The following is a 16,284-nucleotide window of genomic DNA, read 5'->3' on the forward strand; positions in this document are numbered from 1 at the left end:
ACCAACACTCATAAAACATTTCCAGCCATATCACCTCCTAATCTTCAAAGCAATCTACTTCAGTAAACTCCTTGTTGGCATCAAAGTATTTGTGGTCCTGCACAAGCCACATGGAATCAGACCAACCCAGAAAAAAAAATCTGCAAAACTTTTGAAAACACCTCCACAATTACTAAAATTATCCACATATAGAAACTGGAAATGCCTGCTGTAATAGCAAAAGTAGAGAGTAGTCAATTAGCTAAACAACCACTTAGAGAAAAAGGTTTTGAGTAACCAAATGCAACTATTTATTGAATGTCGAAGTATATTCTGTTAGAAGGCATCAATTTTCCTCAGTGAAAATAAAATAGGCTTTAGAAAAAAGAATTTAGAAAGGAGTACTTGGAAGTATTTGACTTATACAGATCTATACCAAAATAAGGAGCTGATTATTAGTATAGTAACAGAATTATAGTAAGTCTATAAGAATATTAGAGTATTAGAAATATTCTAATAGAATAATTCCTAAAATGTCAGTGCAGAACTAGGAACTTTTCTACTACTCAGTATTCTCTTCGTTCATTATTACTTTTGTACCAATAAGCTAAAAAAATATGTTCTAAYAACTAATGTACTGCATTATTAACTATTACAGTGTCAATGTATTCTTGCTATGAGATTTATGTTAATTAGTCTACAAACTATTATTTAACAGMAGAATGCACATGAGGGAGTCTAGTAATTTTGCTTCCTTACTTTATAATAAGGAAACTAATCTTGCAGTGCCCTTTGGGAAATYCCAAAGAGAATTTTTTTGTAGTAAGAGAGATAGTGCAGAAAACCAGAAGAAAACAGTCTTTTACTCAAAAATTGCGGATGAGAAAGCAGCTGCTTTAACAGATCTCTCAGATATATATTGACAGCATACATAAAATCAAAATGATTCACACCTGACCAGGACAGAAGCTTCTTTCACAAGAAATCAAAAGTGATTTGAAGTAACAGAATTTTATATCATATACAAGTTCATAATTTTCACAGTCCTTTTGTCCTTGTATTTATTCTTCTTCTGTTCAAGCTATTTAGATTTCTTTTCACCTCTTCATATATATAGAAATTAGAAATCCAAACAATACTTAGCATTAATGGACAACTTAATATCAATTATAAAATTAAAAATTTTAAACAATACCTGCCTCAGAAACATCAAGACAATGAAATATAGAAAATACTTGCAGGTGACTGATGTTACTTGCAGAATGAGCTTTTTATCTGCTAAAGAAAATGTAGCAAAGGACGTGATGAGAAAAAAGTACACAAGATTGTAATTATAGGTTTTAAAATTTGCTCTAAGTAGAAGCCATCTGCAAAATAGAAGAAAATGATACAATACATTTTTCCTGCTTTTAAAGAACGTAATGTATTGGGGTGGGGGTTTTTTGGTACAGATATACACTAAACAAATGTAAGAATTGCAGAAACACCTCTGTGTACTTAACATAATAGAATTTTTGCATATGGATGGATACTATTTTGGCATCGTTTCATTTCCTCTGGAAGAAAAGAGAGAAGAGTGTTTTGTTTTGTCTGCATTTGATTTTGGATTTAATAATAGACCCGTCGCTTTTCTCTGCAGCAATCTACATACATGTGCAAGAAAATTAATTCTTGCACAGACAACATCAGTTTCTCCATCATATTACTGCAATTTAAAAAAGGTGGAAATACTAAATGTTTTTACTTTGTTTTAGTCTTGTTTAAAATAAGGAATCAATGGCACTAATAACTCAATAGAGATACCAATAGCTACTTATCTACATCTCCTAGACATCAGGTCTAAAAATGAATAATAATATAAAATCCTTATTTTTAAATGTAAAGTATATAATTTAAACGATTATTCAGAACCTTAAATAAATAGATAGTACATGCCTGTAAGCACTGGAAAACTAGAGGAAATAATGATAATGCCAACATAATTCATGCTACATTTATGGTACCTATAAGCTTCTAATTATTACACTCTTAAACAAGAAATACAGAATTGCCCCAATGATATATTATGGCAGGTAAATGTCTCTTATGGGTAGTACTGTGTTAATGTGATGTATGTGTGTACACAACATTTCTATGTGAATCTCAAGTACAGCCTGAAAAATATTTGTCCAATTCTGTAATGTAGAAGTGAATGAAAGAAGATCTGGCCTGTGAGACAATTAGGTTTGACAGACTGGGCAGACATATGGGCAAAAACTAATGAACTACTGTGAAATTTCCAGGAAGCATTTTCATTCTATATTACATTTTAATTGATTTTTAAAACTATATATATTATTTCAATTCTAAAGTTTCCAAGTTGAGCCTATTGCCCTGAAAAATTCTGTACACCTGCATTCTGAAAAGTGGAATCTGTATCTTTACTGGATTAGCAACTTAATGAAGTCAATAATAATAAGCACATGCTTAAATGAAAGTACTTTCCACAAGCAGGCTTTCAGTTGATTAGAATATATGTACCATTGCAAATTGCCAGTGCAAGAGGAAGGTCTCTGTTAATGAAAATGTATGCTTTAAAGAGCTTGAAGTTTTTACATGCTGTCTTTGCCTTCGTTGCATGCTTTCATTGCAGTAATATGAAGTATTGCTCAAATCTGAGTCAAAACTAATTGCTTTTGTTTAAAAAAAAAAACAGTAGGAAACCATTTTGCAACCTCTTGCTGCATAACTACATGCACCTAACATTCTGGCTTTGACATTTCCAGTATAAATCATAATTATTATTTATATAGGAATTAATTTTTGCATTAATGGGAAAGTTAATTATTGCACACACTACTAGGCAGCTTCTGAATGGATGTAGTTAATCATCCATGAAGATTATGAACATTTCACACACACTGAATTGTAGTGAAAGGCACTTTCATTAAAAGACCTATCTGCCGCAGCTTGTAACTTTCCCCTTCACAACCCCAACCAAGGCTTGATCCTTGCCCAAAGATCACCTTGTCACTTGGTCTTGAAAAACCTCGTGTTGAGCTAGTTTGTGCATGCTTAGAATCAAGAAGTTTTACATATGAACTTGCTATTATTTACACTTTTTTTGTATAGTCTGACATTCAAAGTTGATTTTATGCAAGAAAAATCCTTTTCTTACACACTGGTGGCTTATTTTTCAGTAAGTATCTGAGATAATAATATTTCTGAAATTTATAACGCCRTAAAGCGCTATAAGCAAATAATCGCAGGATTTTGCAAAAGCACTTCAGAATTCAGGTATTTTTCTTTGTGGTTAGTATGTTTAAAAACACAGTACCAATTCAACTCTTAACATTTTATAATATGGACATCTCCTGTAATACAACCTGACAAATCGAATGGCTCAGAAAAATATAAGAAATAAATAGAACTGAAAAGTTAAATGAAACGTATGGAGCACAATGTGCTGAAGTTGAATTTAAGAAGTCACGGATTCCGTGTGAAAATACAGATGGTTGTTGCACCTTTGAAGCTTAACTCACTAATTCAATCCTGTATCAGATGAACTATGAAAGAGAGGATAAGATGTCRTATTTAGCAAGTGCTTTCAATGAAGCTGAAACTGTAAAATATGTTAATAAAGTACCTTCCTCAAAGCCTAAGCAGGAATACTGAATCTAGAGTCCTGTATAAACTACACGCTTGACTGTGATAATACAGGAGGTTTAAAAATTCATTTTATGCTAACGTAATTTCAGTGAAGGACAGGAACGGTTAACTGCGTAAYCGTTAAGCTTTGAATACTGGCGGTATTACAAGTTCGGGCTGGAATAAAGTTGAGGTTCAGACTACACTTCAGGTCTGGTAATGAATGGGAACCACGCACTTGGTTCACTTGGCACTAAAACATCATTAGGTGCTCCCAAAGTTGCCAGAATTCAAATGTTAAAACATTCCTCCTGGCGTGTCAATACAGGGGAAGGTGCCCTCAAGCCTCCTGCAGCAGAGATAACCGAACTACTGTGTCAAAATACAAACCACTGTACCATAAGCAGGAAGATTTACCTGAGCCAGTTTCTCCACCCCACAGGGTCCAGTCAGGCAGCAAAWGCTGTCTATAAACTGAAGAAACAGGAGTGAAGAGAAGGCAGCCGGGTCTAAGCCCTACCAGAAGAAACCCCTCTGCAATAGCGATAAATGATCCTTCTTCCGACTGGTTATTAGCTACAGAGTTGAAACTGGTTTTAAAGATAAAAATCTATTATCAAAATGAAATAAGAAGTTTGTTTAGGCTATTTGGAAACACTGGTATTCCATAAAAGACCTAACACATAGCAGAACCAGAAGCAGTTAGAGGTATATTTTGATAGCTGACTCCTGAACTTCTCTGAATGCTGGAGCACTTTAACTGTTTTAAAATTATTTCCTTTTCAAAATTTATGCCTTATAAATTGGTTCTTACTTGTTTATTTCAATCTTCAATTTTTCCTTCCATTTTTTGGGTTCTATATCCTATAATACCTGATCAAGTCAAATTATATACAGACAACCACTGTATGCGTTTTTCTTACAATGCCTGAACATATGGTGCTGGGCAGACTGCAAAAGTTTAGATTCTGTTATTAATAGAGTTCGTGATCACCCCTTTCAGCCTTCTCCCATCAATTTCCTACAACTTGCTCGCTCTTGGTATTTTGTGAGCATTCACTTTTCCTATTTCATTAGTACCGACAGACATACAGCATAAACAATTGTTTCTGCTTAGAGAGCAGATGATTTACACTATTTTATATTTGAAGATGGCTACACATTTTAGCACAAAACAAAGTAAAAATCCCTGTTTTAGTAAAGTTTTAGGACAACTATTTATGCTTTTATTAGAAGTAAATTAAAGTTGTAATTATTCTTTGTACTTTGTGACTTTTATTAGATTTTTCTTCTTTCAATTAATCCTATGTTAAATAGAGCAGGACTTGAATAATAAATTCAATATGTAAAATGAAGTTCTAAAGCACCAGATATGAAAACGAATATTATTTTAAAATATAGTGACAAAACAGTGGTAACTGAAACCATCAGCTCTCCCCTGCATCACAAACTCTCTATTTTCTTCAACTTTGCATAGCACAACTAAGGAGGTTTGCAGATTGCCTCTACCGAGCAAATATAGAAAATAATTTTGCTAGTGGATAAAGAATCCCATTTTCTCTTATCGGTTGCAATTCTCCAGATCATTTTATTTAACAGTGAAGAAAATAAACAAAGAAATATAATTCACTTACGAATTAAAGGAGCGCTTAACTTAAAAGTTTCAGTGAAAGACCGTGAATGAAAACTTCGTATTTTTCAGGATTAAAAAATACGAACAGTCTGTTTATTCGCATRTTACATTAAAACCCTGAGAACATTTTTGTGGTAAAATACAAAGCCATCAAACTAACAGTCAGCCTAATCTATAATCTGCTGTAATGTACAGTAGACTGTATATGTTATAATATTTACAAATTCATATGTATGATAATGATCCACCTAGTAAAGTCAGTTCTGTCAGAATATGTATCACACACTTCGAAAGTGCTCTGCATGCTAATAAGTTTGCTTTCTATTTCTTATTTTTTTTTCTTTGTGCAGTTAGTAGTGAGAGTTTCCCTTCTGCGCATCGCATAAAACCAGCTAGGTTAGAATTACACAAAACAGGTATTTCCTTAACAGGAACCCATGGCACCACTTTTCCACCTAAAAAAGCATGACAGCAAAARTCATCTTCATTAAAAACCCTTGGACCACAGCTGTAAATTCACTTCTCATGGTTATTCACACCGTGGCTGCACAGTCTTAGCTAGCTTATTCAAATCTAATCCTAGCAAAGACTTAAAGATGTGGTCAAATCTAAGAAGTGCTTTGCTGGACCATGGTCTACACAGGAAAGGCGACTGTGCCATCTTTTAATTTTAGTCTCTTTTAAATCTTCCAGTAGATCAGTTTTGTTTCGATTTTTTCAATATTTCTAACACTACATTTTTTAAAGTGAGAGAGTGAAAAAAGGCCTGAAAAAAATTTGAAAAAATGTTGACCTTTTGAAAAAATTCACTTATGGAGCATTATCAAGCTTACATATTTCCAACCTAAAAGATAAAAATTTCTGAATGTTTACTAGCAAGGGAAAATAGAATTTTGAATGAAAAACATCCTGTAACTCCAGTGATCTTCCTCTAAAGAGCAAGCATTAATTATGAGCTCTTTGATTCATGCCCTTGTATTACACTGCGTAATTTATAGACAACAAGAATTTCATTTAATTTTTTTGTATCTGATTACATCTTTGCTGTTTTTTWAAAAAAGTAAATATACAGTTTTCTGTTTTTTAAAAAGGAATGACTTCAGTAGTCTGGCATGCCTGTTAAAAATACTTATATGTTTTGGAAGTGAAATCTACATCTAGTGGGAAGGTTTCATTTTCAAGAAGTTACTATAAAGAGAATAAGAAGAAAAATGAATTAGGAACTTACTTTGAAGAATCTTTCAACAGTTTCCTGTTAAAGACTCGCTTGAGTTGCAGGACTCAGTTTAGCAACAAAATTAAATTTACATTCATGATGAAAACTTACATGTGATCACAATTATAGAACAATGAAGATCTGAAGAACATTATGAAACACCCAAACACACCTGTAGTTAAAAACATACTTCTGTYCACTGACATTAGAAATGCAAATCATTTTTCACAGACATGCGAACTTGGAGTTTTTCTATAAACGTGGCAAAATCTGTAAGCAAAGATTTTATTGAGCCCTTTATACTGCGATGTTCTGCCAACAGAGTAGAAGGGGATTGCAGCTAGAATACTCTGCCTTACTCTCTGTATTTGGCACACGTGTGGCCAGTGGTATGAGAGATGAGTTACTCACGTTTGAACGAAGTATTACAACGGGAGAGAGACACCAGCATTTGACCATCAAACTATCAAGAAATGAATTTATGGGAAACATTGATACTCACTTTCTGCAGAAATGCAAAATATACTGGTAGGGCAGATAAAGAGATTTCCCAATTTGTGCAATTCCACGTATATATCTACACTRAATACACTGAATACACTCTCCCAAACATCACAGAATTTTCCAAAGAGGCTAGCAAGAAGAAATCTTGTATCTTTTAGATCTCTGACATTTGCTTTAATCTTATGGACATCAAACTTCTTTCTTTACAGAGGCAACTTTACAGGTAAACCTGTAGATAGATATGTTAACAGAGTCCAGGAGAAAATAAACTCCCACTGCAGGAAACAAATTTAGCCTATTCTTACATTAGTAAGATGGCATCTTTTTACAAGTAGATCCTGACAGCACAGGCCACCACATCACTGCCTGCATAATCCAYAGAGAAAATTAAAATACACGAAAGAGAAAATAACTGCAATCAAAATACTTGAAAAGTTCAATGAGCTACTAGTATTAGAAAAGTATCATTTTGTCATATTAAGTATTTCCAGAAATAAGCCTATTAAACTGAGATCCTGCTGAAGGATAACAAGAATTCAACTCTGCAATACTTAAATTTAATAACATGCTCAGCCAAATGCAAAACTCCATTTCCTTCTAGATCAAAATTTAATTGTTCCACTTCATTATTTGATAATAAGAGTGCACTCTATTAAAAGGCTTATTTATTATTGTTTTTCTTGGGTCACTACTGAAAAACTCCAAGGTAACACTCTTCCTCTGTACGAAGTTTAGGATATATAAAATGCAATCTAATTCAGAGGAAATAAAGATAATTTCCCTAAAATAATACATTTTTGCAATGTAAAATCCCCTAAGAACACCTCAATAAAACAAATATTTCCAAATTACTTCAAAGAGATTGCTTGCACGTAGAAAAGTTTGTGGAACTGGACAAAGAGGTAGAAATAGCAAGACTCATTTCTATTCACATCCTGAATTCCACACTAACAGAATCTCCACAACACAACACGCTGCAGTCAATACAGCCAATACACCAGTTTAACACCACTTATATATGAAAAATATTATCAGGTTTACAAAACTAGTAGTYCATAAAATACAGGCAGTACTGAAAACGCATTTAAGTAGATACGTTATACTCATGATGGTTCTGACTTACCCTCGTAGAAGAACTGACCAAGGAACCATTCAGATTGCCAGTGTTGCACTTGAAATTCAAATGTTGATCAGGRTGATGATCTATTTCCCAGCTTCCCAAATCATGCACCACTGACTTGCCAGAATTTGCAGGTATTTTCTGGAAGGCAGTGCAAGTCATTCCTGTAAAACTGGACGGTTTGATCATAAAGGCCTCCAGAGCAATATTAAGAGATACCTGTCAAAACATATTGAGAAGCAGGTATGTTGCTAGCATGTTAATATAATTACATATATGTGCATTGTGTATTTACTGCACATAGTTTATAAAGCGCTGTGTATGTGCGTGCTTCCATACATACACGTATGAGTAACAAATTAAATGGAACTTCTTAAAAAAAAATGAACTAGTATTCTGTAACAACTTAATGGTTTTGCTTGAATCTTCTTCCTGAGTAAGCAGAAATGCATGATGGGATAACCAACAAACATAAARAGCTCCTATTTTTTATCTGTGTCGCAACTGGGTCATTATCACCTCCAGCAAATTAATCCTCATTTAAAGAAATACAAATAAAAAGTGAATTAGCAATAGCAGCAGTAGGAATTAAAAGGAAAAAAAACACAAGAATGTGCTCTGTACCTCAGAAAAGAAAGAGAAAGATGCTTGGCTGTTTGGCTGGTGGATCAGATGATTGCTCATTATTCTTTACAGATCATGAGCTTTTACGATACTAAGCGTGACTATAYGGGGCAATGCACCACATTACAGATCTCTGGCCTCTCCTTGAATGAGGTGATATGTCTAGATGAAGACTGCAGCCCCGTGCAGAGATAATCAGTCTGGACTCCTAGAGTAAGGGATTTATTTCAGCACAGCTCTGCACATGATACAAATAGCTCACGTTATAATCAGGTTAACTAGCTTTCGCTGTCACCATGCTGATGGACTGAATGGTTTCTACTTCCAAACACAGACTGTTTGGGGATCTGTGAGCATACAAATTTTGCACACTGCACTGCAATGTGGAGAGACCTGAGTAAAACCACCGAGAAGTGTAAGGTTCACGAATACACGAGTACTAGAACACATGAAATCTTACGGGTGAGACAGACTGCGTGGCTTGTCGGATTTGGAGGGTTCAGTCCTCTTTTGGACTTATGAAGAATTTTCTAATGCACTTTCTTCAGTCACTGATGATTCTGCACATGTCCTAAATGATAGTACTGAGGCCTCAGTAAACAATATATTTTACCTCTAATAAGATAAAAACTAGAAGCTGCCAGTATATTTAAAATTTCAAATTAATAGCAGTCTAAGTGGTCTTTTCAGTATCTAAATTCCCCAAATATTTCCATTTTAGATTAAATGTAGATTAAATTTTCTTTTTTGTCCTTGCACTTTTTTTTTTAACATTTGAGGAAAACTAAGAATCAAATAAATTTTATACTATATAAAAATTATCCAGTGGATAACGGAAGTCTTAATACCTGAAAACAGGTGTACGGATAACTTTTTGTACTATCTGCAGAAGCCTATCTGCCAAGCAGTTTGAAAATATATTGCTTGCAGGAGACTATTATCCATATCGTGGGAAACAGGCTAAATTCAGTTTAGACCACTGTCTGACTACAGGTTTTCTACAATCCTGGGAAAAGTCACTTAGCCATGTATAATTTCAAGTTTCCTGCTGTAGAATGTGCATAACACTAGTTCCTTATTTCACACTTGTAAGATGATGCTGAACAAGCAAATGTTAGCTAGATAATGTAGTTATGAGGATTCTGGTGACTTTACAACAGCGAACCCTATTTTTAAAAAAATGAATATAAATTATTTAAACATAAAGGTTTTTCACTCTCAAAATATTCCTGAAAACACCTGGCAATGTTGAAATAATATGAGCATACCATTGTCCGCAGATGGAAACAGATGGGTAAAATACACGGTAAAATTAAGTTCCTTATGCAGGACTGTAAAAYGAGCTATAAAATGGATACGGATGAATGCAGAACAAAATTATCCATGGAAACAAGCTACAGTCGGAAAGGTACGCATTACGAAAAGCCACAAGCTAATCTTGTCTCTAACTGTTACAGATATAGAAAATGATAATTTGGTGCCCACGTTCTAAACCTCAGATAAAGGCATCACTCAACAGAAGGGCCAAGGAGTACTGTTACGTGGCTAAGCTGAGAATAGCCCTTAGGGGAGCACAGACAAAAAGTCACATTGCAATTAGCCTAAAATATTCTGATACTTTCACTGGACAGAGAAAGAAATGAAAAGTCCTTGGGAGTGGGGGGCTTGCAGATTACTGTATGCTCTTGAGAAAGCATTAAGGAAATAAATGCTTTTCTACCTGCAGGAAGTCTTCCTTTTCTAAATACACATCTAATACACACACGCACAAAAACCCAATGAGGAGGAAAGCAGTGCTCAGTACCACCAGGACATTAACTAATACCCCCGAGTTGAGGGCAGAGCTCCGCAGCTGGGAGCTCTCAGGGCTGGGCACCCGATATATGTATGTATTAGTATATTAAATAAAACACTAAAAGTACTGTCCCACTTGCAGTATATTCATTCGGCATTTATCCAGTATTTGAAAGATGACACTGGCTATTCTTCATCTACAGAGTGTTTTGTATGCCCTCTGACAGCAAGGGGGATTTAGGAAAATCCAAATGAATGAATCCATCCTGGCGTTTATCTGAGCTTGAAATTAGTCATCCCACAGCCTCACAGAATTTGAGAGAGAGAGAGAGAGAGAGAGAGAGAGAGAGAAAAGCATTTCCGTAAGAATAACTGTTAAAGTCATGGCACTCAAGTAGATTTTCAATATATAGAAAACACAGCCATGCATATGGGATACAACTGTCATGTTTTACAGAGGCTCATTTTTTTCAGAAATTGTATTACAAACTAGTGCCTACTTAAGCTTGGGTTTCTTTTTCTTCCCCCTGTTTAACCAAAAACACAAAACACAAAAGAGATGCAATCTGGGCAAGACAGTTTTCTGGCTGGYTCTCAAAAGGAAAGGACGTGTTTGGTATTGCACAAGATGACATAAAAATACTCCCCACTTTGTTTATTTACAATTAGGCTCAAGTGTAAACTAATTCTCCTACAGAAAACTGTAACAAGCAAAAAGGTAAAGCACAGCAAAGAGGGTAAAGGTAGAGCTCTACATTCGAGTAAACAGAAATGGTCTGATACGAATGTCAACAGGCTCCTGAAGCAGTGACAAGAAAAAAAAATGACCTTTGGCACTTGACATTCAAACAAAATCCTAAGCACATAGCAGCAGAGCCCCCTGAACTGTCACATTTCAAAATTATTCCAAAAGGCCTGTTATTATCTCTGTATTTCTTAATATAAATATATTTATTTAGTATTACTGTTTTATGTAAAAACAAATTAAATAAAAACCAGCCCAGTATATTTTTTTTTTAGTTTATTCTGTAAGCGAGAAGACTGCTTTTCTAAGATTATATGTGAAAGGACCAAGGTCATTTTGCTATTTAGTTCAGCCTATAACGCCATTTTATTTTTTCCTTTTATATTTTTTGCTGTAATTGAAACTAACACTGAACTCTCTTTTACATAGTTTCTTAATGAAAATGCAGCCGACAGTTGAGAAAATAATAAAGGCTGCTTAAAATCAAGCAAGCAAGCAAACCAGCCCAAGGAGCAAAAAGACTTTAAAGTATTTGTCTAAAATTCGAAGAGGATTAGTTTCAAGCTTCTGTTTTAGATCCGTTTCTACTATTTTAGATGTTGAAACTGACAAAAAAAATAGATTTTAATGTAACAGCCCCTCAGTATGCACATGACAAATTCACATGAGCTGGAGGCCAAGAAATATGAACAATTATTTCAAATTGCCAGCTGGCTTCTAAAAAATTAAATCTAGCCACAAATTAGTGATCTTTATGACAGGAGACACCTTTTTTGATCAGGACTTTCTAAATGCTGTAAGCAAGTATTATCTAGAATCCTATCTGAAAGGCACATTAAAATCTTCAGGCAAAAAGGAACATGTTGTCTTTTCTCTTATTAAAAATTTCACTTGCTTAGCTTAATCCTTTCAAAATGAACCCAGATGCTATAGTGACGATAAAAATAGAAACCAAGTGAAGACTAAGAACACTAGAGAGACAGTGTTGTGAACACTCTACTGTAAAAATAAACATAATAAATCAAAGTCAAAAGAAAAACTTCTTAGGAAAATCAGTGATATCCAGAGAAAATATTCAGTCTTCCAAATAGAATATCAGAAAAAAAAAATCGCAGAATCCAAGAAGATCTAAATAAATGGACTATACGGTATATCTGCCTTATACAAATTCATCTTCTTTCTCTGTATACCAGTTGATATTAAAAAAAAAAATAAGAAAAAAGACTTATTTTTCAAATATATTCCAGCAAAAAGCTTTGTAATTTTATGAAATACCTTTGATACAACTTGAACATTGTTGGTCAGCACTTGACCTGCAATGTGTTCCACACATTGTACAATCCTGGTGCAGGCCCTGTCTTCCTTTTGAGCCATCCACAACACATGGTCATCGACCAACATTATATTGCTGGCAATTTCAACAAGAGCATCCCCAATCTGAAAAAAATAAAATAAAAATAAAAGTAGCATCTGGAAAATCCACAAAACCAGGCAAAACAATGTAAGAATGCAACTGAAAGCAGGCATCTTGTTATTCTTGATAACCATCATTTAAAGACACTTTTGATTCTACTGAGAAAATTTAAATAGATGGAAATATGAAGACCAAGGAGYGAAAACAAAAGTTCAACCGAGTTCAAGGACAAACTGTTTCATTCACAATTTTAAAGCACATCTCCAAGATACAGCAAGAAAACTGAGTCTTTCACTGAGTGATTAATGGAATCCCAACTATAAATTGGGAAAGTGAAGAGAAAAACAGTAGGATATGGGAAAATGTGCTTTTTATATCAAAATTGCCATCCTCTTTCTTAAACTAATTAAAATTAACCATACCCCTCTAAAGAACTGTCTCATGGTTAATCCAAGGACCTTTTTGGGGTGGGAGAAAAGAGGAGCAATAGTATATTGGAAGAAATTTTTGTTTCACATTTAGGAGAGTAAGATATGCACCTATATCATCTTAATGTCTACACAGAAAGGTTTTGTAACATTTGATTTTTCATTTACTCCTGTGACTGATCCCACATGATAATTTTTCCCTTTGCCAGATGACATTTTGCAGGTTTTATTAAGTAAGACTCTATGTGTTTCAAAATTCTGCTAGTATATCACATTTGAAAAGAATAAACACCCCTGTGACTATTTTTGGTAATGAATTTCAATTTGAAATGAAAACATTTACTTTCTTACATTTTAAAACTTAACAWAAATGAGATTTTAAAGTTCACATTATCATTATTATTTTTGAAGGCTTATGGCTTTCTCAGAACACAWAAAGATAGCACAAAGATATACAAGGATGTCACAGATAAACCTACACGAAGAGGTAAAGAAAAGAGGAAAAAATGACCAAGAAAAAGAAATAAAGCTAAAAAAGGCTCAAGAGGCTAAAAGTCAACCTAAGCAAAAAGTAAAGCAAATACACAAATAATTCAAGGAAAAGGGAGAAAATTCAGTAGTGGTGAAAAAGGTTTAAGTAATGACTAAGGTTATAAAGTTAGTTCTGAGCTTTCAATAAAAATACATACATTTCACATACATTGCAAGGGACAGAGAAATAATGGGAATTTATTCCAGAACTATTCCAGAATTATTTAATCGACTTCTGAGACCRTAATTACTAGATGTAGATGGCTTTTGACAAGATGACAAACAGACTTACCGATACAATGAATAATACTAAAACACATATTAAGAGAGTGCAAGGAGTGAGTTATGAGAAAAGATTAAAGTATACACCAATTGGCTAAGCAACAATTAACTGAGGTCAGAAAAACAGTCTATAAATATACAAAAGGTGAGAAAAAAGGAGAGGAAATAATTTATATTATAATTAAATGCATTAATGAAGAATAAAAGCATGGCACTGAAAAAATGAAAATTTGGGCTAACAAGCATATATCTTCCTGGCAGTGAGTTGCAGTATATTGCAAACAAGCCCCCAGAGCAGCTGTTGAAGCTCTGTTGTTTGACAGGTGAACCACCAGATGGTATGAAATACCACTAACTTACATACAAATGAATAATCCTGTGCCGACTGGGAAATAATTCCAGGGAGGATGTACAGAAACAGTACTAGTTTAGCCAGAATTGTTTTAAAATTATTTTGTTCAATCATGGAAAATGTTTGCATGTTTATTATTTTCTAATGATTTTATCTAATTGTAGCTTCAGCTGTTAGTTAATTCTAAACTAATAGACACCATTGTTCATAGGTTGCTTTGTAGCAAATGAAGTTTTATCGCATTATTAACTGTATGAGTGCTACTGTCACTTTAATCAGGTATGTCCTTTTTCTTTTTTTTTTTTTTAATCTTCTGAGTGAGAGTCAAGAAATAGGTGTTAATAGAGGGCTGAAAGTATGAGAGGCCTGCTTAGTGAACTTAACAGATGATAGAAGAAAGTGTAAAGCTGAAATCAGAAAAAAAAGAAAAAAACAAATTAGCAGAAGTGTTCTAAATGAAAATTATAAGGGATCACGAAATAAGAGGTGTGGAGGTAAGTGGTGGAAAAGGAGATGTTTTGATACTGAAAACCAGAAACAAATCTTATTTGAAAGGTGGAAGAAATCAATTAAGAGATTAGAGGTGTCGCTTGATTTTAATGAATAATGCATMAGCTGCCAGTACATTAGGAAAAGCAGAGACACTTTTTGGATGAATCAGATTCTTTCTTTTTGAATGGTAAAGTTTTGTTTTGTAAAAAAGCAGTAATATTGTATCAGGATTTTGAGCAAGGAGGCTGAAATACAGTTGTAGCTTTGAAACATGATTCTTGGAGAGCGCTTAATAACACACTCTAAGTCGGACATATGATGATGAAATTGAAGTTGGAGGCTTTCTCAAATTGGCACTAAAATGTTAACTATTACAAACCCCAAAGCCAGAAAGAAATGAACACTGCCAAACCAAAAGAAAACAAATGTTTTAACTATAGCTATCATGTGTACAAAAATTATAGTTTATGAAATCTTTATGCAAGCAGTTACTCTGAAAATTAACAATAAAAACTATTATAAACGGTGCTATTCTCTATAAAAAGCTATTTTTCCCTTAGGCTTTGCATAACACTTTGATTAGATTTCCTTGTAAAAATGCCATACATTGTGCTTAAAGTTTCTGTAGAAAGTTGTTCTTAAAGACACATTTTCCTTTCTTCACATTAAGTCATACACATTTTCAAAATTCAGTGAAAGCTTCCTCCACAGTTATTCTACTGAAGCTAAATGGAGAAAACAAAACAAGCCTTTCGTAACTCCTAGATACAGCTAAGAAAGCAGTCAGAGAGACGTTCTAATTTGTTAGCCATAGTAAAAAATGAAACGACAAAGAGCTAAAGAAGTGGCTCACAGATATTTAATCTCAAGCAGCGATCTCATCTGTCAGGCAGATGAGATGGCTCAATCTTCCTTTTAGGCATAAAGAAACACATTGTAGTATATGCAAAATGATGGCAATCAGAAGACCAACAGGCAATTTTAGAAGCTACTCTTCAGTGCGTGTCTGCATACATTAAGAATAGGACCCTGYGTGAAGACATCACTTCTAAGTGATACTTTTTCAGTATTCAGAAGATATCTTACATCTTCAACTTCATCCACGAAGACAATTAACTTTTCCATTATATAAGCCAAATATATTACATCCATTTTATCCGCAAAGTGAGAAGCACCTCTTGTGTAGGCTGTCAGCTGGCGGGAAAATTCAAGCACGCTTGTCAAATTGATGTGCATCTGAAAATACATCAGAATTGTTATGTATAATAAATCACCTAGCTCAGTTCTTTAAAAATGGAGAGCCCATCCATTTGTGTAATGCTTGCTATAATTTCACATGGAGTTATATGCATTAGTAGTCCCACTGACATAAATTTAAGGGGGCATGTGAACGTATCTTCAGCCTCAGGTCTTAGAAACTATTGTTGTCCTCTGAAGAYATCACTACAACATGTCAACAAATTTTGAAATCTGTTGCTTGCCTGCTTATCCTAGACATGAACTAACTGGCCTCGCAAAATATTACAGCCACCTACCAACCTTG

The 16,284-nt window shown here is 34.1% G+C and overlaps 1 protein-coding gene across 1 annotated transcript in view; it reads right to left on the minus strand.

Annotated features, from left to right (window-relative positions):
• The window catches only part of LOC146600354 (adhesion G protein-coupled receptor A3-like), a 219,806-nt gene that overhangs the window by 116,374 nt on the left and 87,148 nt on the right, over positions 1-16,284 (minus strand). Inside the window, exons 9-11 of the mRNA XM_085325737.1 lie at positions 15,828-15,977; positions 12,518-12,679; positions 8,083-8,298 (exon numbers count right to left, since the gene is read on the minus strand). Coding sequence (XP_085181863.1) covers positions 8,083-8,298; positions 12,518-12,679; positions 15,828-15,977 — 528 coding nt within the window. The remainder of the gene's footprint in view (positions 1-8,082; positions 8,299-12,517; positions 12,680-15,827; positions 15,978-16,284) is intronic.

Source organism: Rhea americana, unplaced genomic scaffold (genome assembly GCF_003343005.1).
Source record: "Rhea americana isolate MKP2758 unplaced genomic scaffold, rheAme1 scaffold_122, whole genome shotgun sequence".
NCBI classification, from domain to species: Eukaryota; Metazoa; Chordata; class Aves; order Rheiformes; family Rheidae; genus Rhea; species Rhea americana.